This window comes from Nyctereutes procyonoides, unplaced genomic scaffold, assembly GCF_905146905.1.
Source record: "Nyctereutes procyonoides isolate TBG_1078 unplaced genomic scaffold, NYPRO_anot_genome, whole genome shotgun sequence".
NCBI classification, from domain to species: Eukaryota; Metazoa; Chordata; class Mammalia; order Carnivora; family Canidae; genus Nyctereutes; species Nyctereutes procyonoides.
The window spans coordinates 18,557,602-18,584,003 of record NW_026575032.1 but is presented as its reverse complement, the minus strand read 5'-3'; the positions used below and the strand labels follow the sequence as shown (position 1 = coordinate 18,584,003).

Sequence of the window (26,402 nt, the reverse complement as noted above, 5' to 3'; positions counted from 1 at the left end):
TCTTTTTTTATGTTTTAAAACATTTTCAGGAGATAACTCACTTTCAGTGGGTAAAATAAAACATATACGTCAGGCAAATCGAACACCAATAAAAAATAAATTTATTAAAAAAACATATACGTCAGTCTAATAATGATTTAATGCCGTATTGTCAAATAATTTCAAAGTTAAAACTTTTGTTAACACTTTACATGTTAAGCAATTGTATGTAGAGTGCATGTTTTGGAGAGGACATTGGTACATAAGAAACGATGCTTAACATATACAAATAGATGTTTTACAGATTAATCTGTGCTCAAGTATACTTCAAATAGATCATGGATGCTACTGCATAGTTGGAGTGAGATTGATCAGCTCAATTAATTATTTATTAATAATTTACTTTTATTACATAATAATATATTAATAAAATACTTCTTATGTTTATCATAGTCTTCTTAAAGTTGGGGAAAAAAAGCATTTTCAGTTTCTACTCTGACTTTTGTCACATAAAGCAGTAGAGAAATCAATATTGGGTTGATTTTTTTTTTGAGCTAAAATAAAGCAAACAAATAACTGAAAGTCATGTATTTGCCTACACTATTCCCCAAACTATTTCAGATGAAGCTATTTGAGATACGCATGCACTAATTATATGGTACCCCAATTTACCTGTAGTTTTACATTTTATTAGAAAAAATAATAACTCAGAAAGTTTGCAAGGAGAACCAACTAGGATTACGTATGATTTTTATTTTTTTTTCTTTCAATCAGACATAAATATTTTTAACATTCCCTGTGTTTACACACACATACACAGAGTAACCAGCCTGGAGAACACACTGTCAATACAGACAGATGTGCTTCTTGATATCCTGCATATCCTTGTATTATGGATGTTTCCTGAGAAACACTTCTGGAAGTGGGATTATAATAGCTGTAAACTAATTCGTCAAAAGAGAAACCACTATTTTAGAAACCTAATTATTATAATTTGGCCGCAGTTAACACATAAGGCATCTTTGAACGCTGAAGTCTTCAGCTGCGTCTCCGATATTTTCCCTTAAGTTAGATTGCTAGACGTGGAATTATTTTATAAGGAAGAGATATCCCTTCTCTCGCACATACCCATTCATACAATTATCTATTTCTACCAGTATGGACTCATGAATACTTGTTCTCTAGCGTATGATCTCATAATATTACTGTGATGCTCACCTGGGCTCACACTGTTCTGCAGTCAGCCGTCGGGAGCTCCTTCAGGTTGGTTTCAGCGGCCCTTCCACCCCGTTTCCCCGGGCACAGGCTGGTGAGCCCCTTGTTTTCTCCCTTATCTACTCCCTTACTGTCTTTACTCACCTCCCTCCCCTCTGTCACCACGAGGTATTCTGAGTTCATCGTTTATTTCCCTTGCCCCAGCCCTGCGTTCAGACATCGTCCAGGGAACTCTGGTGCCTTCTGTTAGAGAATGTCACGCAGAAACCAGCATTGCAGTGGGTAGGAGCCATTTGGTGGTTCTTTCTAGCAATCGATACTTTCACCAGCGGTCTCTACAAACGCCCGTTTAACCACAGGCTTCCCAGGCTTAAATATTTTCCCTGACTTCGTACCACATTGGGTGAAAACCATCATATTGTAATCTGCGATTTATTGTAATATTTGTGTAATTCTTTTGTAATTTAGTGACGTGCGACATTATATGATTTAATATTATATTTCAAAATATTATTTTTTTAATAAAATCTATTTCTTCAGTAGCCCCAGTTTTATCCCCAGCTCATAGCTGAGGTGGAAAAACGATTCCATTCTCTTCTTTCTACGATTAATAAATGAATTGATTCAGTGAATGACTGAGTCATCCAGAATTTATTGAAATGTAGGATGTCATGAATGCCGCTATACATTTGTTGCCACATCATTTATTAGTGATTATTTCTCTCGTATCAGTTTTTTTTTTCTTTCTATATTAAGGTCTGTACCTTTTTTTTTTTTTTTTTTTTTTTGAGGGAGCGAGCTCAAGCGAGTGAGTAGGGGAAGAGGGACAGGAAAATGAGAGAGAGAGACTCTTAAGCAGACTCCAGGCTCAGCATGAGCTTAAGGCCTACGCGGGGCTCAGGCTCATGACCCTGAGAGATCGGGACCTGAGCCGAAATCAAGAGTCAGATGCTTAACTGAACGAGCCACCCACGTGCCCCATGTTATACAAATATCTCTAATCAATTTCTGGAATGTTTATTCTGTTCATATGGTTTTGACTCTTATGTTTTATATTGGGCTATATTTTGCAATCTCATAGTGTAAATTAACCCTATTACAGTTTTTCTTTCTTCATCACCATCTTTCATTTTTAAATTTTAGCTGCCACTCGTGTTTGTTTTGCTGGCATATATGTGTACGTCACGGTTAAACAGGTGGCCTTCTGAATTGTTGCTACCTTTTCCATTTTTTAATGTTTATAACGTGCAGATATTTTTTTTTCCAGTCACACATTTTTCTTTTCCCGTGTACTCAGTAGTTTTAAATCTCTAGATTTTAAGGCTTTTTATTTGTTTTAGATCCAGGATTTTACGATATATCTTACTTCATAAATCTCTTTTCAGAACTAATATAAATAGTGCTGATGGAAGTAAAATATCCTCTGCTATTCTGAACACAAATAATGGAATACGTTTTCAAACTTACATGGCTTACGTATATTTATACATTTTCTTAATGAGCAATGTTTTTTTTTTTTTACTTCCCCTGCACTTAAACTTACTTTTAAGCATCTACTATATGCATGGGACCACATGCCTTTAATTTCATAACAAATTGAAGATTCAAAGTAAAATCAGTGAATATTAGAATCTTAGATTTTAGTGTGCCCTTAAAGATTATGTAGTTAAACCTCCTAAATTGTGTTAAGCCTCCCTATAGTATCTGTGCCAGTTTTTGCCTAGCCTGTGGTACACATCTCCGCTGATAGAGACCCTTTTTTTATTTTCTAGAACGGCATGCTCCAGATGTTGATCTAAATATGTTTCCTTTAATTTTACCCACTGGCCCAGATCTAATTCTGTGCAACAAACAGAACAAACCTACTTTCCTTTTTCCGCATTATGGTCTAACAAGTCTGAAAGCAACCATCATGTCCTTTTTGAATTGACACTTTCTGGTCATTTTTCAAAGGAACAGCATCAAACACGGAGTAACAGAGGGATGCCACTTTCCTACTTTTAGAACCTATTTTTCTGTTAACGATATCTAAGGTCACATTAGCTATTTGACAGCTGTGCTTTTTTTGTTACTAACTTCATTGATACCCATAAATCCTGCTATTTGACTTACCCTTCAGGCTTTCAAGATTCAAATAATACTTAAGTACCATTATGTGCTAGACATTGTGAAATATCAGGGACACAAGGAGATTAAGACATGGTCTCTCAGTTCTACTGAAGAGATCGATGTGTAAACCCATGGCTGCGGTCTACTATACTTCCGAGCACTCAAGTAAATACCTGTTTCTTTCATCCATCATAACTCACTGTCCTACTCCAGTTTCTTTTATTCACATTTTGCAAATGCGTTCTGTTCATTCACACAAGTAATAGATAAAAATGATGGGGAAGCAGAAATAAATGCAGGTCCTTGAGGCACATCACAAAAAAATAATAAATTAAAATTAAAATTAAAAAAAATTTAAAAAAAGTATGCATTGGACTACACTCGTGAGTCACCACTGTTTGGGATGCGTGTTCAAGAAGTGATGTATTCACCCGTCCATGTTCTTGCATGCTTGCATTTCTGTTTTTCACAAGGTTACTATGAAATGCCCTGTGGAAGGGCAAATACTCCTTGTCTCTGAACACTTTTTTCTAATCTGCCCAGCTGTAAGTCCTGCCAAAAAGGAGATGAAGTTCCTCTGATAGGACTTTTTCAGGGAACCCATCCTGGTTTCGTGTGATCGCTGCTTCCTCATACAAGGCAGGCAAACATCCATGTGGATCACAGAGTTGGTCTGCTCACCACTGGTTAGAGTTTCCTGCCTACTGATACTCCTGTCCTTTCCTGCTTCCTAATTTTCTTTTAGCTTATGAGGTGCATTTCACATTTCCTGGTGGGATCTGAGAAGTCACTCACACCTTTTACTTTATATCCGGCTGCTTCCAGTCAACACAATTGTTTGGTAACTACCAAGAAATTCTCATTTATCACCAATCATCAATGACTTCCTATGCCAAAGATCACTCATCTGAAAAATGTACCCCAACTTTCAAATAGGGACAAATCTAAGATTCTAGTAAATCGCTTTTTTAAAAAAAAAATCAAATCTCTTTCCTATATTTTATTTTAGGTTGGCTGGAGTAGTGGTCTGCCTAATAAATTTGAAATAATTAAGGATTAGTTAATTAACACAATTATACATAAAATAATTCATGGCAGTAAGTTTATGGAAGACACTGAATTTATGTTAGAAGACAAAGAAGAAGAGCCTCTCATTCATTCAACATGTATTTGTTGAGCATCTCCCCTGTGCCGGACACTGTGTCTAGGAACACGTGTAGTCATCACTCTGCTCTGACAGTCTGGGGGCTGAGCAAGCTGTATTCTTTGGTTTTCCAAAGACAGAATATACAAGATAAAGGACTTAGAAGAGGGAGTACACATTTGTGAGTCATTAGGAGGGAGACAGGTCGATGAAATTGAATAAAAGGAGAACAGAGGGAGTAGGAGGAAATTAGTGAAATCCGTAGTACAGAGCCTGGATCGTAGAGCTTGCCCTCAGCTGAGGCGCGGGAAGCCCCGAGGGGTAAAAATCAAATGCAACTTGGATACCGAGGGAATCAAGAAAGAAGACCACGTTGCTCAAACTTTGCTGCATTCCCATTTTTGTGACAAGCACTTGCCAAGCCTTGCCATTCCCGCTTCCCTCCTCACAGCAAGCTTGTAGGAGACGTTCTGGTTTTATCCCCATTTTACAGATGCAGAAGTTAAGCCATACTTCTCAGGCCGCAGAGCGAGAAGGTATCTGAGCAAGGATTCAAATGCAGGCAAAGTGATTCCTGATGGAATTTGTCAAAAAGAACCTGGGGCCTCAGAACAACTATCGGGGAGAGACGCTTAGACCCCGAGAGCAGTCTGCATATGGAATTACTTGCCGTTGTGTTTAGATACTAGTCACATCGAATACTTCACTTATTTGCTACATTTTCTGCTGATCTTCCAAAGACCTAAGTGCCCAGACCTCGACCTGCCTCTTCATGGTGCTTTGCCATTTTCCTCCACCTCGTCTCCCCTCATCCGTCATGAGCTAGTCATGCCGGGCTCTTTTGAGACCTCAGTTAGTACTTTCCCCGACTCGGCCTTCAAAGGTTTGCCCATCTCTACCTCCGCAGGCCCAGACTTCAAACACCTGGGGCACTTCTCTGGTCCCCCAGGCCGGAGCTGGTTTTACGAGCACGGGACCAGTGTAGGTTTACAGGGCCTCTCGCACAGTAGAGCCCTCTGCCCTGGGTGTAATGCTCTGTAACCACCATCGTGCAGTCCTAAAAACTGCATCTGTGTGTTTTAAATAGAGTCCAATAGGGCAATGGGGGCTGTGGCTGGAGCTTTGAGATTTGATTTGCTTACGGTTCTGCCTCCCTGGTTCTCCGGGGCCTGCTCAGCTTCCCCATCCCTGTCCCAGCCCAGTGACTTCTTTCTGTCCTCATCCTCACCTACCAAAGGGCCTTGGTCAGGCTGGGCACCTCTGAGACTCTGCAAGGGTACATCAGTATGCTCAAGGGAGTATGACACGAGTGAGTAAATGGAATCTCGACCATGGCAGGTTGAGAGATACCAGCGAGTAAGAAAGGAGAAAAGTTGTTTACTCCTTTTGCACAGGATCTCTCCCATTTTAACTTTTCATCGAATTCTGCAAATTATGTAGTGACGCTTTCTGCAAGGGTTTCAGGTGCAGCGGCCCCCGGCCCCCCAGGCATCACCGGGACAACATCTGTCCCTTCAAAAGAGGGTCGCCACTCCAGTTCTAGCTAATCTGAAACTTAAATTGCCCCATCTTCCGATTCTTCAAGCGAATCTGAATTTTTATACGAAACATCCAAATTCTTTAAAGGTCAGTAATTGATTTTTTAAAATTGTTAAGCTATGAGGAAGGCCAAATAAAATATCTTTGAGGGCCAAAAAGGCTGACTCATGGGCCACTACTTTGTAGCCTCTAAGGTTCTGATTTATTGTAATTCTGTTTTAAATGTTATCTCCTCTACTAGACTTGGCTCTGTGAGGAAGTATGCTAAGTATTTGTGATTTGCTCTTGAATCTCCAGAACCTAACATAATTCTTGGCAAGTAATAGAGGCCAGTATGATGAAATGAAAGTCTAGTCACCTTATCTACAATTGCTACCTGACTAGAAATGCTTAGGTAGTTATTTTTGATATTATTGAGTATTTTCAGCATAGTGCATGTTTATGCATACATACTATGATCAAAACTTATACTCCACATTAGACAATTATTTCAGTGGTTTTACGATATGAAGCATGTCCTTGGTAAAGTGCAAAGATGCAAGAACAAAGAATCCTTTTCATCAAAGCGCTTAAATATTAATATTCCTGAATGTCATGAATTTCTACACGTAGAGGTTTAGAATTACATTGGAAAAGAAACATCAATGAATCAGGCTTTTAAAAACTCATAAGTCAAAAAAATAAAAATAAAAACTCATAAGTCAACAGGTTAAAAAAAACAACTTTTAAATACACTTTTATTCTAAAAAAAGTGAAAAATAATCACAAGACACCACAGATGTTTTTATTATAAACTTAGGACTTCAATAATAATTGTATATTATGAAATTTTCAAGTATCCTATCAGAAAACTATGGCTTCCCTTGAAAATTTTGTAGTGGATTATGATGTAACAAAACAACACTTGACCCAGAGCCAAGATTCTTGGCAAGTCCCCAATTTACTTATTTGACTATATTACCTTTAACGGATCACTTACATCCTCTGGACCTTACTTTATGGGAAAATAAAGTTCATCTGAAAATTTTGAAGGTCTCTTCCAGTTCTGATGTTTTATGATAAAAAAAAAAGTACACCACATTAAAGTGATTTTTTTCTATCAGTCATCCAACATATTGTAATTGAGGACCTACTATGTGACAAACGTTATTCTAGAAACCAACGATACAAAAATGAACAAAACAGGCAAAATACCTGCCTTCCTGAAGTTCATATTCTTGTACCAGAGAGACATTAAAACAGGAAAAAAGGGAATTACACAGTATATTAATGGTAGCAAATAATGTGAAAAAAATATATAGAGCAAAGTAAGAGGATTTTGGAATATTGTTGGAGGGCGGGAATGGAAGTTTAATTCATTAGCCTTAATTCATCACCTTCATCGAGAGGTTGATGTTAGAACAAAGACAAAAGGAGGAAAAGATGGAAGCCGTGTGGACATCTGGGGGAAGGATATATTGGGCACGGAAAACAGTGCTAAAGCCTTGAGACAATAACGCCCCCGTCATGATCAGTAAACAGCAAAAATGCCAAGTTGGTTTGAATAGAGAAGGCAAAGAGAAGAGAAGTAGAAGATGAATTTATACTTCATCTTGGAGTATAAATACTTCTTGGAGTACATCTTGGAGTAATTTATACTTCATCTTGGAGTTCATACTTGGTAACTTGGAGAAAGGGTCATGTAGGACCTTTGTATTGACTTTGGCTTTTCCCGAGAGAAAAATAAGAGCAATCAGAGGGTTTTGAGCAGAGGATTAACCTAATAGGACATAGATTTTTAACACCTAGGCTATTATATGGATATTAAACGATAGATGGGAAAGGCGGAGGCAGGTATAGACCAGCTAGAAAGTTAACATAATTATCTAGGTGAGACGTGATGGTGGCTTGGACTACCGAGAAGAAGGTGGCCGTGGAGGTGATGAAAAGCGTTTGGACTCTGTCCTTACTTTGAATGTAGTGCCAACGGGCTTTTCTGATGGTTTGGATGAAAGAATGAGAAAAAAAAAGGGAGAAATTAAGAATGAGTCAACATTTTTGGCATGAGCTGCTGGAGAGATGGGGTGGTCATGTCCTGGTTGGTGAATACTGGGTAGCACAGGGTTTGTGGTGAATAGGAGCTGATTCACCATGGGACATGCCAAGTTTACACGGAAATATCAAGTATGCATTTAGACATAGAATCTGGGATCCAAGAGAGAGGTTCAGTTTAAAGAGATAAATCTTGATAAAGAGTACATTTATCACGAGGAGCACTGGGTAATGTAGAGAATTATTAAATCACTGCATCGTGCACCTGAAACTAATATGATACTGTACGTTAACTACACCGGAATTAAAGTTAAAAACTTAATTAAAAAAATTGAGTTGGAAATTGTCAACATATAAATAGGGCCGTGAAACTGTACTAGTAAAATAAAAACTGTGAAACTGAACAACGTCAACGAAGAATTGGCTGTTCAGAGAAGCGGAAGTTACCATGCAGATTACAAGGGGGGGATGTCCCAATGTTAGTAGGTCAGAAGGGATGGAAGAAGCAGCAGCAGAGTTGGGTAGGGAATGGCCGGTAAGAGAAGAGGATACCGGAGAAGTATGATACCCTGAAATCCAGGAGAATCGGGGAGAATCGGGGAGAAGTGTTCCGGGGGGAGTGACCGGCATGGCAAACGCTGCGGAAAGCTCAAGTGGGATCTATCGGTGTAGAAGTCACTGGTGACGTTGGCGAGAATTCCCTGGAGTGAAGAGGGACAAAACCCAGGTGGAGTGGTCAAGAGGCAGAGAAAGAAGAGGAACCACCAGAAACAGCAGGTGTAGACAAGGCTTCTGAGGAGGGTCACCGTGAAAGGAAGCAGAGAAATAGGGTGGAAGCCGTAGAGGGAAAGAGGGTCAGGACAGGTTGTTTCTAAAGCTGGGAGGGTAGCGGCGAGTCTGTGTGCCGACGGGAATGCTCCGGCAACAGAGGAAATACCCATCATGTGGGAGGAAGGGGAGGGAATTGTTGAGTGTTACTTGGGAGGAGGTGAGAGGAGAGGAGACCTTGTGTGCGGAGAGAGGAGCTGGTCTTAGCTGGAGGACGCACAGCTCATCTTCAGCCCTAGGACAGGAGGAGGAGGAGGTGAGCGACCCATGTCAGCAGGTGGGCAGACATCGGATGACATAGAATAATCACTGCCTCATTGTAGTAATTAAGATAGAAGCTAACGTGGGGGGGGGTTGCTTGATATGTGCCGGAAACTTTTAAAAATATTGCCTGTATCATTTAATTCTTGCAACACTCGTGACATAGTTAACGGATGAAGAAGTAGAAAGTCCAAGACATCGGATGACATAGAAAAATCACTTCCTTGTTGTAGTAATTGTTTAAGATAGAAGCTAACATTCGGCGGGGCGGGGGGGGGGGTTGCTTAATACGTGCCGGAAACTTTTATTTTTATTTTTTGTGTGTGTGCCGGAAACTTTTAAAAATATTGCCTGTATTATTTAATTCTTGCAACACTCATAACCTAGTTAACGGATGAAGAAGCAGAAAGTCCAATGACTTGTGCGCTGTCAGGCCCAGCCCAGTGGCGCAGCCTGGCCTCCTCCCAGCCTGGGGGTCTGAGCCGGGGCCTGCTCTCCTAACCACTGCGCTGCCCTGCTTCTGTCCTTTCCAAGAGAAAGCGTCACTAATCTTACTCTGCACGGATCATTTTTTTTGCTGTCACCCTTTTAACAAAATGCTAAGTTTTATTAGGCACTAATTAGGGATATTATGAGATAACATCACGAAAATCAATCCCGTAGAAATCTCTTCGGGGTTTATTATTGGGATCGTACCTCAGGGCGGAAATTAAGAATTGCCACGTATTGATAAATTACACTTGAAAAGTTGCTTGGCTTTATCATAAATCTGGTGATGCTCACACCCACAATGAAACGGAGATAGAGGAGAAATGGAAAAAAAAAAAAAAAAAAAGGATGCGTATCTCCCATGTAGGAACGTTGAGGCATATGGACGGAAGGGCCGGAGCGATAGTCCCGCTTACGTCGTATTTGGTCGACTTGCCTACTTTCTTAGCACTCACATCCATTTACGTGAGGCTTTGTTGCATTTGGAGAGTATTGGAGACAATGGGGCACTATATCCCAGCGGCCTTGAGGTTTGCTAGAAATTCAAAAAAAAAAAAAAAAAAAAAAGGAAAGAAAGAAAGAAAGAAAATAGAAAACTGGACTCGCCTTGTTCACTTCAGGGTAGAAACGCGTGTCCTGTTCCCTTCTCTGGATGCCTGTGCTCCAGCCAGGCTTGAGTCCACTCGACATCCGCTCCCTGTCTCCTCTCAGTCCTAGAGGCTGCACAAAATTTAAGAACATGAAGACTCCTAACTCTGGGAAACGAACTAGGGGAGGTGGAAAGGGAGGTGGGTGGGGGTGGAGGTGACTGGGTGACGGGCACTGAGGGGGGCACTTGACGGGATGAGCACTGGGGGTTATTCTGTATGTTGGCACATTGAACACCAATAAAAAATAAATTTATTATTAAAAAAAATTTAAGTGACAGGAGCTCAAGGATGCAGATGCATTGGTGGGTTCAGGTCTCCCAGTGATCTCTGTCCCATGCAGCCCTTAAATGCTCAGCACGTTTGTGGGCCAGAGTCCTGAGGCCACGGCTTTTTTTTTCTTTTTTTTTTTAAGTCCAAAAGCCAAAATGCGCCCAATGGATATGCATGGGTGACTCCCCCAGGCTCATCATAACCCCCAATTGGAAACTTAGGTGCGACAACAAACGCAGAGCTTGTTTGATGAGTGGATTTAGTTCCTGGAAACCGCCTTAGCAGAATTTGCTGAAGGCTCTCAACTTCGTGCTACAAAATGAGAAGTTTAACGGGAACACCGGTCGACGCGTTTCCTTTGCTCTCTCTCTCTGAGAGCGGGATCGGAAAGTGTTAGGGCTCCGTGTTCTCGGGCTGGCAGGGTTTAAACCAACACGGCTCCCTTGACGCAAGAGAAGGTCGCCTCTGCGCTCCCAGCCGCCTGCTTGGAGTTGAGCAGTACCCAAGGTCTAACGCAGCCGCCAGGGGCCAAGAGCAGCCCCTTGCCCCGCACCGTAGTGCGGTGGGCGCTGCTGCTCCGATGATCGCATCTTAAGAGTCGTGTCTGTCCTTTGCATGAGCATCCCTGGGGCCTTAGGACTTCTCCGCGGCTCACCCTGCCGTCTGTACGACTCTCCCCGCACGGTCACCATTAGCCCTGTTTCCATTTGGGCCACCAGATACCCGTTATTTCTGGATTTGACCTTGCCTCTCAGCTTTTGGCTCTCTGCTCACGCCGAGTCGGTACCTTCTTCCTTCCCTCCCTACCCCGGCTCACCTCTTTCCCTCTCCCCGCCATGATGACGGCCCACTACGTTTTATTATTATTATTATTATTATTATTATTGTTGTTGTTGTTGTTGTTTTCCCCCCTTTAGCTTCAGGCTCAACAGTATTTCCACTGTGCTCCTGCCTTATCCAAGTGCGACCCCAATGTCAGCCCCCCGCCTCCTCCCTTCCAGTCCCTCAACCGCACCCTTCGCTCAGTTTATGGAATCTCTCTGTGGGACTTGACATCATCCAACCAGGGACCCCGATTTGTTCCTACAAAGCTTCGTTTTGTGGGTGTTCGCTACCTGCCGGCCACGCGGCCTCCCTGAACCGCATCCACACGGGCCTGCGTGCAGATACTCAATACACAACACACCGTGAACGACTACGATCTTCCCCGCGGAGATGAACTCTGTTGCCTCTAGACTCTTATTCCTTCTAAGCTCGTTTTGTCACGGTCCCGACTTTGGTGGCACTTACCCGATTCCTCTATGTGGCAGGCATTGCCTTATAGCTCTTAAGTTTCCCTTCTATATTTTAAACCCCTTGAGAACAGGCGCCACGGGCGACAAGTCTGTGTCACCCATAGGACCTCGCTTCCCAAACGTTCTCTCTGACCTGACAAATGACTGTGTTTCTCACAATGGAGGCGAAGAAGGGAGGGAAAGTGATAAAAGGAAGACAGGCTAGGCCGTGCTAAACATAAATACAGATCGGCTTTTCGATTCCTGGGCCAGAGCCAAGAGATGCTAGAGATGGGCAAGGCCAGGGGGGCTCCGAGGGCGTTCTGAGCGGCTGAGGAAGACATTCTAGGCAGCCGGGCCGGGCCTCAGTGGGCACTTTTCTTTCCTCGATTATGCATTTCCTTGATTATGACTGTCCCTTGCTTATGCATTTCTCTACTTTGACCTCCTCCAGAGCAAAACTCGAGATTTTTTTCAGACTTAAAAATTACCTTATATTACCAAATACTCTGCACAAAAAGCAACGCATAAACATTCGCTGAAACTATTAGGACACTATAACTGAGCATGCTTTTTAGTTTTTTTTAGGTATAAGGGAATGCAACATTCTATTAGTTTCCAGGGTACGACTAATGATCCCATATTTGTATATTGTGAAATAATCCCTCTAATAAGTGTTATTAACACAGAAGACCGTGTACTTGTCAGAAGCCTATTTCAGGAAGACGGGGAAGCGATCCAAGGCCAATATCATTTTCAACACTTCCCTTGGCACAATTTTTGGGGTGAAGAAGTATGCAGCTGCCCTGCAGGAGATCATCCGGGAAAGGAACCTCACTGTTAACCACAAACAAAACCTCATTGAAGTCCGAGCTGATAGGCAAGAGGCTGTTTTTGAGAATCTGGACAAACCTGGAGAGACCCAAGTGATTTCATACGAAATGCTTCACGTGACCCCACCAATGAGCTCACCAGATGCCCTCAAGACGAGTCCTGTGGCTGATGCTGTGGGTTGGGTGGACCTCGATAAAGAAACTCTTCAACACAAGAAATACCCAAATGTGTTTGGGATTGGGGACTGCGCCAACCTTCCCACGTCGAAGCCCGCTGCTGCCGTGGCTGCCCAGTCAGGAATACCCGACAGAACAATTTCTCTGACGATGAAGAATAAAAAACCAACAAAAAAGTATGATGGCTACACCTCGTGTCCACTGGTGACTGGCTACAACCGGGTGATTCTCGCGGAATTCGACTACAATGCTCAGCCGCTGGAAACCTTCCCCCAGAGCCGGTCCCAGAGCAGGGAGCGACTTACCATGTACCTCATGAAGGCTGACCTGATGCCTTTCCTGTGCTGGAATATGATGCTAAGGGGTTACTGGGGAGGACCAGCATTTCTGCGCAAGTTGTTCCATCTGGGGATGAGTTAAGGATGGTTTCTGAACCCCAGTCACAGTTGCTGATTGATCAAGAGCAGCATGAAGAACTTAAAACCTAACCCCGCTCGAAGAATTTACTGCTGGATCATGGTGACCCAATGGCTCCCTTTTCAGTGCTCTGGATAGCCACCATGTGGTCTGCCCAGGATGAGTTTGATTCTTTGGAAATATTCAAATGAAACAATAGATTTCTATTTTTTAAATAAAAGCTTGCCGTTGAAAAAAAAATTTAAAAAATATAAATTAATTAAAAAATTTCTTCCTGGGTCAAAAAAAAAAATCTTCATCTATTGCCTGATTAGCCTACGTGCTGGGGGGACAGATACCGGGGGGCCCCGTGTGGGCAGGTGTCCAGGATCTGTGACCAAGGTGGGCCACCTGGATTATACTCCTGCAAAGGACTTCGGCTGTGAACCGCCCGGAGAGGAAGCCTCCTCACTGACCCCCAAGTCACGATGTCCACGTTGCAGGATCGCGCCGGGACGATGGGGCCCGCCCTCGGAGGGGACCCTGGCAGCTGTGTGCGGGTGACGGAGGACGCGGCTCCATCAGGCAACCAGGACTCGGAGCAGAGAGGGCAAAGCCTGCCATGCCAGCCCCCACGCATCGCCAGGGCCGCGCGGCCTGCGGTTTGGGGGCACCCGAGGCCCTGTCGCCGCGTCAGCCCGGATCTCAGGGGCTGGATCGTAGCCGTCTTGAGGCCGCCCGAGGGGTTCGGCTTCCCCCGGAGCATCTGCTTTGCGAGCCAACCCTGCACGCTGGGCCCACTTCTCTCTGCGCAGAGTAACGGCCTGCACACCTTCAGCTTCCTTCCCTTCCGAGTCTCCAAGTCGTGGTAACACAGAGAGCGGTGGCTGCGAGCTTGCGGGGAGCTCCTTACCTTAGAGCCACGAAGCCCAAAGGCCTGAGAAGAAGCCGGTGCCGAGGGAAGGCAGGCTCTGCGCTCTGCTGCAGCCGCGGCCCTCGGCTCCTGCCGCCTCCCGGGGAGCCTGAGCGTCCTCGGGCCCGAGCTCCGGGTGGCCTGCGGGCGGCGGCGGTGGGGCCTCGGGGGTCCCAGGAGCAAGAGGCGGGCTGGCCAGTGGGCTCCGTGCGGTGGCCTCGGGCGACTCCACAGGCCCCTGACCCCCAGGCCGCTAACCCCCAGGCCGCTGACCCCAGGCTGCCGACCCCAGGCCACCAACCCCAAGGCACTGACCCCCAGGCCGCCGAACCCAAGGCCACTGACCCCAGGCCGCTGACCCCAAGCCCCTGACCCAGGCTGCTGACCCCAAGGCCGCTGACCCCCCAGGCCCCTGACCCAGGCTGCTAACCCCAGGCTAGGCCCTCGCCAAGCCCCAGACCTTGTGCGTTTCCCTGAGGAAGGGCCCTGCTTGTTGGAGTCGGGCTCGGGGGCTTCCAGCGACATCCCACAGAGACCTGGACTCATCCTCCTGCATCTTCCCCTGTCACTGGAGGGGGCCCAGAGCCCCGGGGCCCTGGCCTGGGCGGGGCTGGTTCGGTGGCCGTGTGTGTGTGTGTGTGTGTGTGTGAGTGTGTGTGTGGGTGCGGGTGGGTGTGGGTGCGGGTGGTTTGTACAAAGAGTGTCAGATGAAGTTGGAGGAGCTGAGGCGCGAGGCCCAGAGGGTAGGCCACGGCCTGTGACGGCCACCGCGGGCCCAGGCTGCAGCTGTCCCTCTGGGAGAGAAGCCCGTGGCTTCCTGCCGCCGAGCCCGAGGCACCCTGCTCCGGCGCCTGCCCCCCGCCCGCCCGCCGGGTGCTACCCGGGACTGGCCCCCGGCCGAGGCGGACACGGCTCTGGGGAACGAGGCCCCGCGTGCTGTTAGCGTTGGGCCAGCCGCTCGTGCTCCGGGACCTCCGAGATCAGTGTGTCTAACAGGCTTCAGGTTTACTCTGTGCTTTCGAGAGGTTTCCCTTGGGTACGTGAGAGTGAGCAGGGGGCCAGGGGCTGGCGGGGCACTTGCATCGTGACCCCAGCCAGGGCGGAGGCTGCCCGCGAGCCCGCCGGGCGCCCCAGCTCCACTCTGTTGAGACCACAAATCACACTCCCTCCTTGGCGACACGATGGCAGCTTCGAGTAGGGCTCAGCCGGTGACGTCGGCGTGAGGCTAGGCCCCGCAGTGGGCGAGGACAGCCTGGTGCAGGTGAAGAACCCCAGAGCCATCCCGAACCTTACTGCCACCCAGGGTCCCGCAGGAGATGCAGGCGCGCCCTGAAGTCGCCCCCCTCCCCACCAGGAGGAGCCCGTCCCACGGGGCCAGGGCCCGAAAGGAGGCGCCCAGCCCGGCCGGCACCCAGCAAGGAGCGCCACCCACCGCACCCGCCTCTACTCCCGTTGCGGGGGCTCCAGCGGCAGCCGCTCCCCGCAGCCCCAAGCCCAGAATCCGCGCATCCTGCAGTCTGTTGCCTCTGGAGATGCAGCCCTGGGTCGGTTTATCGCCACCTTTGTTTCCCTAGCGGATAGACGTGTGTGTCAGTGAACCAGCGTGTGTGGGGACGTTCATATTGGGATCGATGACAGTGGCGGAGAACGGGACCCAAAAGACCCAAGGACGGAAAAACACAGGCATAAGGACTATCGCTTCTGGATGTCCTCCGACGCGCCGTCCCGTGCCCTTTCACCTGTGCCAACGACGTAAAATTCAGGAGTTTCTCGATGCTTGTCTAAAATGAACCGTTGTTCGGATTTCGACGTAGGCTGCCCACAAGTGAGTCCTCCATTACGTGATCACAGATTCGTTAGGCCTCCGTCCCTTGCCCCCTTCGCGGGTGTTTTCTCCCATTACGTCACCCGTAATCCTACAATATCTTTAAATGACGACTCGCAACGTTCCGAGTGTATTTTGCGTTAGAGCGCCGCATAAACGTCGACGTAGAATACTAAGAAGAAGCTCATCTTTTTATTAGGTCGCGGTCATTCATTACTCTTTCGACCATTTGGGTTTATTTCATTGGGTCCTATCGCAACACAACGTAAAATCACGACGTGACGGTAGACACGGCGCAGGTGTGATCACGGTTCTTTTTATCGTTCGCCATGACTCCTCCAAGGTCTTAGCTGGCTGCTGACCATTTATGTCGTTCACGGCGAAGCCTACGCTTTTGTGCTGAGATCGGGTCATTTCGGATACTGAATTATGATTGATTCTTCAGCATACCTTCCTTTCTACTAAATTTCTTTGTCATACTGCTGTTAACCTATTTATATGTTAAGGGGTTGTCACACAGTCCAGGACGTGTAGTATCTGACATTTACCCAGGCCTCGATCTCCAAAATAATAACTAAAATATAACTCGTGTCCGTATCATATGCCGACATCATAGTTGTGTACTTGAAGCGAGTTACGTATCCAGACGTGCGAAAAACTCAAGACGGTTCCGGTTTTGTGTCCTGATTTAGTGAAAACCTATGTGAATGGTCAAAAACTTGATTTTGTCATGCTTGTTTATCTAGATCTTCGATCACTTTTGTTACATTTATTGTAACTTTACTCATTCAATTGAAACTGATTGAGTATCTGCTACATATATATATATATATATTAGACTCTATGCTAGGTTCGGGGATCAAAAAATGAATTCCTTACTGTCCATAAGCTCCCTTTCTTGCGGAGAAAATAATGCGTGGATAGTTCTAGAACGGTAAGAAAAAGGAATCATGGGCACAAAAGTAAGTAACCCAAACTTCAGTAAATGAGCGTGGGTGTGGGTGTGGAGCCGCAGGCTTCCTGCAGGCGCAAGGCCTAAGCGGAGGGTGCAGAGAAGAGGAAGCGTGTCAGGAGGATACGTAGAGGGAGTGCGCTCCGGGGCTGGAGGTGGGATTTGCAGACACGCCGAGGTGAAAGCTCAGGACAGGTCTGGGGAAATCGCGTTCTGCCGTTCACCTGGGACTCAGGACTGCGAGTGAGGATGTTGCGGGAAGTGAGGCTGGACCAGGAGGCCGAGGTCAGATAATGGAGGCTGCTTTGTGCTTTGGGACTTCACTCTGAACGCTTTCGTGTTTTTAAGATCTTTAAAGTAGGGCGGCGAGGGGGTGAATGATGGGACGGGATCCCGAGTGCTTAGGAAGCCCCCTCCGGGGACTCGGGGGACTCGGGGGACGCTGTTGAGAAAGGGTTCCCGTAGGCTGTGACCGCAAGGAAAGGGAGAGTAGTTGATCCAGAGGAGACCGAGAAGTGACGGAGGCAGAGGGCGAGGCGACTGTCTGGTGGCTTCCGCAAGAGTAGAACTCGCCCAGTGTCCCCAAGTGGAGACCGTAGAGGAACCAGGGAGACGTGGCCTCCACATGGAAGAGCCTGGCGGCGCCGTCCACCAGGGCACAGGCGGCACGGACTGCGGGTGACGGGACGGAGAGGGGGAGTCCAGTGTGGTCACCCCGCAGGGCACCCCGTGGAGAGCCAGCGGGCGGCCGCAGGCCCCTGGAGTCGGGGGGCGCTGCCCTCGGAGCCCTTCAGGTGCAACTGCTGCGAATCCTTGCTAGTAGGCTCACCTTGATAGGAGCGGCAAATGGGCGCCGTCCCCCACGACGGGCATCTGTGCCCCTTCTGACCCCCCCTTCCTCCCCGCAGAGGACTGGTACGAGCAGTTGTGTCCCCTCATCCGCGCCCTCAAGGACTGCATGGGAGAAGTGGTGAACCGAGCCAAGCAGTCCCTGGCCTTCGTGCTCCTGCAGGAACTCGCGGCCGGCTTGCCCCAGTGCCTGATGCTCACCCTCAGGAGGGACGTCGTCTTCAGCCAAGCAGTAGGTGCCTCTTGTCGCGCGGCGCGGGGACGGGCGGCCAGGGAGGCCTAAGTACGTGTTTGTGCAAACAGGTGGCCACGTCTCTGAAACGTGTGAGGCCGCCCACCCCGTCACCACCGGAAGCCCCGGGGTCGGCACACAGCGCCCAGCGGAGGGACAGGGGCGGCTGCCGCACACCGACGTGGCACCGGGGCCGGCCAAGAGCTGCCTTTGCAGTCTCCCACTCACTGGGCTCCCTCCAGAATCCCAGGACGGGGCCTCTTCATGATCTCTCTTCGGATTTGTTTATAAAATAAGTTTGTAGGGTAGTAATGCTTACGGGCAAGGTTTAGCAAGACCAAGCCTACGCCGTGACACGGAGCCGGCCTCCATCGCGCCGGCTGTCCCAGTGATTGCTTGTGTCAGGCATGCGCTTGCTGGTGCACGTACGAAGAGTACAGTAGCATAGAAGAAAATAAAGGGAATACTGGTCTGAGAGTCCCGTGAACCTATGGATACGCCTTTGTGAAAAGATAGTTTCACACTCACAGCCACAGCGGAGTCTTATAGACACGCACACGGGGGAAAGGAGACTCTTTTCTAAAAGGGATCTTTTAACCACACTGTCCGGGTCCCCCACTAGCTCATGGCTGTCTCACACACTTGAAAATTGTCATTAAATCTGTGATGCCCAAAAAAAATAAAAATAAAAATAAAAATCTGTGATGCCAAAAAAATTAAGATAAATAAAAAAATAAATATAAATAAATGAATCTGTGATGCCTCAGAAATCTTAAATATTTTTCAATTAAAGTTTGCTGATCCCAGTCAATTTCTAAAATGACTTTCTTGTTTCTCTCTCTCTCTCTCTCTCTCTCTCTCTCTCTTTTTTCTTTTTTTTTTTTTTTTTTTTGTAGCTTGCTGGATTGGTGTGTGGTTTTATCATCAAACTACACACGAGTTTGCATGACCCTGGCTTTCTGCAGCAGCTTCACACCGTGGGATTGGTGGTGCAGTATGAAGGACTGCTGAGTACCTACAGTGAGTATCGCTTTTTTTTTCTTTTTTTTTTTTTCTTTACGATAGTCACAGAGAGAGAGAGAGAGAGAGACACAGGCAGAGGGAGAAGCAGGCTCCATGCACCGGGAGCCCGACGTGGGACTCGATCCCGGGTCTCCAGGATCGCGCCCTGGGCCGAAGGCAGGCGCCAAACCGCTGCGCCACCCAGGGATCCCTGAGTATTGCTTTAGTACCTGTTAACAGTCACCGTCTCACACATCAGGATATTTGATCCACAGATTCTGCAGTTAAACATAAAAATGAGGAATAACCCTCAATGACATCAGGCATTACAGAAATAACGTGACTTTCAGTCCTTTGCATTCATTCACCTTGTAACTGTACTCTTACCCCGTTCTGTTTTGAGGATGGAATTATAGATTATCTCATGGAGTAGGAGTAGTGGAGCCCTGAGCAGCCACCTGGCTTTTTTAATATGAAAAGCCCTTTGCCAACATAGTTTCAACGACTAGATTTTTAAAGTCCCAACTCTGTATTGTCTAGAGCTGCGCTGTTTAATACAAAGCCTGGTGTGGCTGTTGAGCACTTGAAATGTGTCTAGTCCAAATCTACGTGTACTTACCATGCACACCAGATTTCTTTTTTTTTTATTTATTTTTTATTGGTGTTCCATTTGCCAACTTACAGCGTAACACCCAGTGCTCATCCCATCAAGGGCCCCCCTCAGTGCCCGTCACCCAGTCACCCCCACCCCCCGCCCACCTCCCCTTCCACCACCCCTAGTTCGTTTCCCAGAGTCAGGAGTCTCTCATAGTCTGTCTCCCTTTCTGATATTTCCCACTCATTGTTCCTCCTTTCCCCTTTATTCCCTGTCACTATTGTTTATATTCCCCAAATGAATGAGACCATATCATGTTTGTCCTTCTCCGATTTCACACCAGATTTCAAAGACGAGGAAAAACTTGTTTTATAGCAATAATTCATAATTTCACATTGATTCATAACTGAAATGATATTTGGGACATGCTGGGTCAGAGCGACATACATTATTAAGTTGACCTTGATAAATTTCGCGCTTTTAAAAATATGGCCACCAGGAAATTTGAAGTCATGTACGCGGCCTGCGTTACATTTGTGCTGGGTATTGTGGATCTACTTCTGCTTCTAGAAATTAAATATCAGTCCCGCCAATGGAAAGAGAACCGCATGATACTCCGGTTCATAAAGGAGTTAAAACTTCCCTGTAGACTTCCGGCAAGTGTGCCCATTCTTCTCTCCCCCAAAGGGTACTTGGGCTGCTGGAGTCCACTGAAATGGTTCTTATTTCACTGCTGAAAGCCTTCAGCCTCCGAGGAGAAGTGTTTAGAGTATATTCACTGCATTCGGAAGCTCATTCACTAAAGCGCTCGAACAAATCCCAGCAGGGAGGTGTAGTACCAAGTGACATTTTCTTTAAATAGTGAGTTTGCAACAACGCACCTTTTCCCGCGTGCAGGTGATGAAATCGGGATGCTGGAGGACATGGCTGTTGGCATCTCAGATTTGAAGAAAGTCGCATTTAAAATCATCGAAGCCAAATCCAATGATGTCTTGCCAGTTATAACAGGAAGGCGGTAAGTGGTGCCCATTTCCAATGAGACCAAGCTTTGTTAGACATTTGTCTTAACTCCTGACAGAGGACCCAAGGAGAATTAAGGTTTGGTTTGGACATTTTTCTTTTGTCTTTTTTCCTACTTGGTGAGAAATGAATGCAGGTGACATAACAGAGGAAGATCTTGAAAAGCTTCTGGAAGGTTCACGAACGTGTGTAGATTTTATGGTAGTGAAGTGAGCGTAGTAAGGCTCCCCCCTGAAATAGGAGGAATTTAGAAGAACAGCAGGCATGAGAAGAACATTCCTCTCTTTCTTATTATCTAGTCCAAAGCTCCGGGTGTTTTTACTTTTGCTGGAATCATTTGGTTAATAGCGTCATAATTCTTGAAATGACTTTATATTAAATTCTGTTAAAAGCAGCAACATTTTAGAAAAGATCTATTTCTGTGTCAGGGCCATATACCGCCGTTTTTCTTAATTATTTTTGACAATTCGCTCACAGACTGAGATTTCCGAGAATGGTTTTAAATAAATAGAGCGCCGAAGGTCAGTGAATGATGGGCAAAATATCAGAAATAATTAAGAAAAATGATGGCGTGTAAAATAGACCTCCAACAGAAGAATTATATCCCATGGTAAATCATTTCAGTCACAGGTCCACCAAATGGTGACCATTCTGGCACTAGCGCTTTTAAATGCTGCATGAGGACATCCGAAATTTGAAACATTCTTAGATCACAGGGAAAAAATACGAGCGTGCGAAAGAGAAAGCCCTCCTCATGCTGGAGAGAGATGGAGAAAGAAGTAAGTTATTGTAAAAGTCCAGACTCACTTGCTCTCTTGTCTGTAGTCAACAGATGATTCTATATTTTGAATATTTTAGAACAAAAATATTCTATATTTTGCGTGAAGGATGCTCAGGGACACATGATTGAATGAAAGGTGACCATTTCATATACAGAAAGAAAAAAAAATATCCTCATGGAACTAAATATTTCATCTGTGCACTCATGCTTAATTTTCTGTGCATTGGAAGAAAGAAGAATAAATGTGCTCATACACACACCTGGAAAATAGTACCGTTTCCGTATTACCGAAAATAGTACCGCGGGGATTATCAAAAGGGGGAACCTGATATTTCTATCGCGATTGATAGGGGAAGTTGATCGGGCCATTTGGCATAGGCAGGGTACAGACGCTTTTCCTGAGGAGTCTGCAGGCTGGATCTGAGTTCAAAAGCTGTGAAGCAGGTGTGAGTGGAACTCCTAGGATGGCACAGTGAGCGGCTTAGCAAGTCCTGTCTCCAGGATGTGGAGCGACGTTGCAATTGGACACAATCGTCTAAAACAGCCACCTTGAGACTAAGGAGATAAGTCGACTGTGCACACACACTTACAAGTACTTATTAATGAGAAAGCGGCGAACGTTGGCCCAGACGTTTGGTGTCTGCGGCACTCTTGCCCACAGTCGCTCCCGTGGAACCCAGCTCCGTCAGCAGAGGTTTACGGGGGCAACGCAGGCTGAAGAGACCAGCAGGTTCACCACCAGAGGAAACGGACTTGATTTGGATTGGAAAGCAGAAAAAAAAAAGCACACTCCTGAAAAGTTGCTGGAAACGGTAATGATTTAGACAACAATTTCCTTCACAGTAGCGTCCAAAAGAATAATTACATCAGGCCAAATTTAACAAAGTACTCTAAGAATTGTACACAGAACACGCAAAACCGTGCTTAGAGAAATTAATAAGATCCGATAAGCGGAAAGACAGTCCGTGTTCCCAGATTAGGATACTCAATATCGTTTAGATGGCAGTTCTCCACAAACCGATCTATAGATTCATGCAATTGCTGTCTAAATCCCAGTAGTCTTTTGTGCAGAAATTGGCAAGCTAAACCTAAAATTTGTATGGAAATGCAAAGGACCCAGAATCCCAAAAACAATTTTCTAAAAGGACAAAAGAAGACTTGACGCTTTCTGATCTCAAAACTTAATATAAAACCACAATAATGAAGACCCTGTAGTACTGGCATAAGCACACACATCTAGATTAATGGAACGGACTTTAGAGCCCAGATATAAACTATTACCTTTAGGGTCAATCGATTAGTGACAAAGGTGCCAAAGCAATTAGAGAATGGAGAGTCTTTCCAAGGAAATGTTCCTGTGACGATTGGTTATCCATACGCAGGAAAAATCATTTAGAACCTCGACTTACATCATAGACAAAAAACCAACTCACGATGGATCACTGGTCTAAATGCAAGCTAAAACTATGAACCTCCTAGGAGAAAATATATTTTTTTTTGAGAAAATATTTCTAAGTTGGGTTAGGGAAAGAGTTCTTCGATAGGACCCAAAATTCTAGATTCATAAAATACACAATTTGATAGATAGGATTTAGTCAAAATCACAAACGTTGAAGGAGCAAAAATGTCATTAAGTAAATGAAAAGACAAGCCAGATTGGGAAAATACCTGCTAATCATACATCCTATAAAATGCTTGCGTCCAAAAAGAATAATAAAATAAAATAAAATAAAATAAAATAAAATAAAATAAAATAAAATAAAATAATAAAGTAAAATAAAATAAAATAGTAAAGTAAAATAAAATAATAAAATAAAATAGTAAAATAAAATAAAATAGTAAAGTAAAATAAAATAATAAAATAAAATAGTAAAATAAAATAAAATAGTAAAATAAAATAAAATAAAATAGTAAAATAAAATAAAATAAAATAAAATACTTGCGTCCAGAATATATAAGGAAATCTGGCAACTCAACCATTATAAGACAAAAAAACCCAACTTAAAATTGGGCAAAGATTTGAATACACATTTTGCCAGATAAGACCTATTATCGGGGGCTTATATCCATATGGAAACACAGTCAACGTCATTAGTCATTAGGAGGATGCAAATTAAAGCCACAAGTAGATACCACTTCACTCACAGTAGAAATCATCATAATCAGAAAGTCAGACAATCACAAGTGTTTGCAAGGATGTGGAAAACCCAGAACCCTCACGTTGCTGGGGGGCATGTCGTGTGGTGCTGCCACTTTGGAAACAATTTGGCAGTTTCTTAACAAGTTAAACCTAAAAATTACTATATGACTCTTGGGTATGTACCTAAGAGAAAATGAACCCATACGTCCACAGAAAAACGAACACATTATTCATAACAGTGCAGCTGCGAAGTATCCCAAGCAGCCATCAACTCGTGGGTACGTAAGGAAAACGTGGTGTATCTACGCAATAGGGTGCTGTACCCCGGGATAAAAGGGAACAGACTCCTGAAACATGCTGCTGTCTGATGACTTCAAAGTCATGGAGCTAAATGAAAAACGCCAGACACAGAGGACCACATACTCTATGATCCCGTCTACATGAAATACGGAAAGCAGAAAAATCTGCAGATAGAACATAGATCAGTGGTTTCCCGGGGCTGGCAGCGGGCACACAGGCTTGAGAGATTTTTTTTTTTTTTTTAGGGTGATGCAAATGTTCTGAAACTGGATTATGGTCAGGATTGCACAGCTCCATACATTTGCTAAAACTCAGAGTCATACACACTTAAAATGGATGAGTTTATGTTGCTGATGTTTTAACAGAGCTGACAAAAGGTCATCGTGACCCATTATATAATGCTTCACCTTCAGCGCGACCTTTACACGTGGGCGGACTCATGGATTCTTCTCGTAGTCTTGAAAGACTTGGAATAAATAAACATCAGCCCTCTGTGAGCCAGACTTTTGTAAAGGGCGCTGAGAGCAGTTTCAAAAAGAAAGATAATGTGTCCATTCATGTGGGGGTAGCGCTAAGATCCCTGCCTGCTGGGTTCACGGTATGTCCTGGTTCTCTTGTCCGAAGCCCAGGTAAGGAGCAAATCTGAGTCCATCGTCCCGCGTAGTACGCGTCAGGATTGTCATGCTAGAAAACTAAGAATATTTTCACAAAGAGCCTCACTAATTGTCCTGTGCTTCTTTTCCCAATACATGTATTGCCATCCCGGCACTATATATATAGCTCCAGGAACACATGGATTTTCATAAATTCTGAGCAAAACTCTCCACATTTCAATAGTCGGTTCACACTGCATCAGAAGATGTCAAGTCTAAAAATACACAGGCAGCTATTGTTGACCATGTTCTGTGAATCCTGATTTAAATTTTCAGCACTGAACATGAGGGGTAATTTTTACTGGAAATTTCCAATGGAAAAAAAAGAAAGAAAGAAAGAAAAAAAAAGCTCTTGTTGCAAAGATGGTCAGGAACCCCCAAAGGTTGCATCCTAAGTAATGAAACCATTCCATTCCATTCCATTTCCATCACGCCGTCACCACCGGGAGGCTCATCAGTAGCCGCCACACTCGGGCCATGCTCAGAACTATCGTAAATGATTTGATTTGCTTCACTCGTTTCACTGTGTCGAAAAAATCCATCATTAAAGTACTTCTCTTATTCTTGAGGCTGACTAGGTCTTAAAAATAATGAAGAAAATCACTGTTGAGTCTCATCTGCACGTGGCCCGGTATACGAATGAACTAGACGGCCTCCCTTTTCTAAAGCCGCTCAGAGTAGGAGAAAAATTCTAAAAATGCAAATAGTTGTCCACGCCGGGTCACTTCAGAGTGAAGGGAAGGACAGGGCCATTGCGTGACTTAGTAGCGGAAAGGAGGCAGCAGCCGACAGCCCGCAGCGGCTGTGTTCCAGCTGCCAGATGCTTCTTTCCGCCGACGCGGACATAGGGCGAGTGGAGTAAGCCCCGCGTCCCCTCTCTGTCCTCTGCTGTCCCCAGCGAGCACTACGTGGTGGAGGTGAAGCTGCCCGCGCGGATGTTTGAGGCGCTGCCCCCGCCGGTCAGGGAGGGCCAGCTGCTGCACGTGCACCCCGTGCTCTTCAACGTTGGAATCAACGAACAGCAGACGCTGGCGGACAGGTGAGCCGGGCCGGGGGGGGGGGGTTGGTGCCGCGTGGCCCGGGCCAGGGGTTAGGACCCTGCCCTGCAGCCTGTGTCCTGCGGGCGGGGCTCAGAGGGGCTCGAGCTGGCCTCTTCCCTCGGGTCATCCCACGTTGCTCCCGCAGCAGACAACACCCACGGTTCAGGATTCCTGGCCCACCTCCGACGTAGGTGTGGCAAAGGGAAGAGGGGAGTGTGGACGCCAGGGCCGGACTGTCCGCATACAGCGGCTCGTTTGTGTTTGCAGGTGCCGCGTGCGCATCCCCTTGGAGGACTGTCCGCGTTCACGGGCGCCTCAGCACTGTGACCTCAGCGAGTTGTGTCCGACTCCCTGGACCTAGAGCACAGTCCTTTGTCCCCTTCTGTTTTGTTTACTAAAGCAGTGGTTCTTTTTTTTTTAATAATAAATTATTTTTTATTGGTGTTCAGTTTGCCAACATAAAGCAGTGGTTCTTAGGAGACGTTAGCACATTGCTTCGTAATCACCTGCACAGTCCAGCCGCATGTGATTGTACATAGCCCCATGAGTTGCTGTCAAAGACATTTTATTTGAACGGGGGAATTACTTCTGTATCTTAAGTGGTTCACATGTAGACATTATTGAAAATGTGCATGAGACTTCGAGTTCGTAGAATACATTTTGAAAAGATTTTGGAGAAAGAAGCCGCCATCCTGCTGTGAGGCCTGGTTGGAGACAGTCACCTGCAGGCGGGACTTTGGGAGAGGTTGATACTCTTCTATATTTAAAATGCTTTCTTAAAAATAATTTTTTTAAATGCTTTCTTGTCTGTAACTCACCCTCCCAATGTCTCCAGTTTAAAGGCACTTAGCAGGGCGGCCCGGGTGGCCCAGCGGTTTAGCGCTGCCTTCAGCCCAGGGCGTGAT

At 45.6% G+C, this 26,402-nt stretch overlaps 2 protein-coding genes across 4 annotated transcripts in view; both read left to right on the top strand.

The window, feature by feature from the left end:
- Positions 1 to 26,402, top strand: part of INPP4B (inositol polyphosphate-4-phosphatase type II B) — a 371,833-nt gene that overhangs the window by 272,156 nt on the left and 73,275 nt on the right. For all 3 annotated transcript variants that reach the window (XM_055317016.1, XM_055317017.1, XM_055317018.1), the window contains 4 exons: positions 17,794 to 17,966; positions 18,863 to 18,986; positions 20,461 to 20,578; positions 25,356 to 25,496. In XM_055317016.1, coding sequence (XP_055172991.1) covers positions 17,794 to 17,966; positions 18,863 to 18,986; positions 20,461 to 20,578; positions 25,356 to 25,496 — 556 coding nt within the window. The remainder of the gene's footprint in view (positions 1 to 17,793; positions 17,967 to 18,862; positions 18,987 to 20,460; positions 20,579 to 25,355; positions 25,497 to 26,402) is intronic.
- LOC129504320 (sulfide:quinone oxidoreductase, mitochondrial-like) lies at positions 5,276 to 13,322 on the top strand. Its single transcript, XM_055316971.1, has 3 exons — positions 5,276 to 5,428; positions 11,433 to 11,615; positions 12,479 to 13,322. The coding sequence occupies exons 1-3, from the start codon at positions 5,276 to 5,278 to the stop codon at positions 13,217 to 13,219; spliced, it is 1,077 nt and encodes a 358-aa protein (XP_055172946.1). The 3' UTR covers positions 13,220 to 13,322.

Coding starts and splice junctions, on each gene's coding strand:
- LOC129504320 (XM_055316971.1), top strand. CDS start 5,276: ATGCCGGGCTCTTTTGAGACCTCAGTTAGTACTTTCCCCGACTCGGCC. Junction 5,429..11,432: donor TTTACGAGCACGGGACCAGT/GTAGGTTTACAG, acceptor TCCCCCCTTTAG/CTTCAGGCTCAACAGTATTT. Junction 11,616..12,478: donor TTCCTACAAAGCTTCGTTTT/GTGGGTGTTCGC, acceptor TTATTAACACAG/AAGACCGTGTACTTGTCAGA.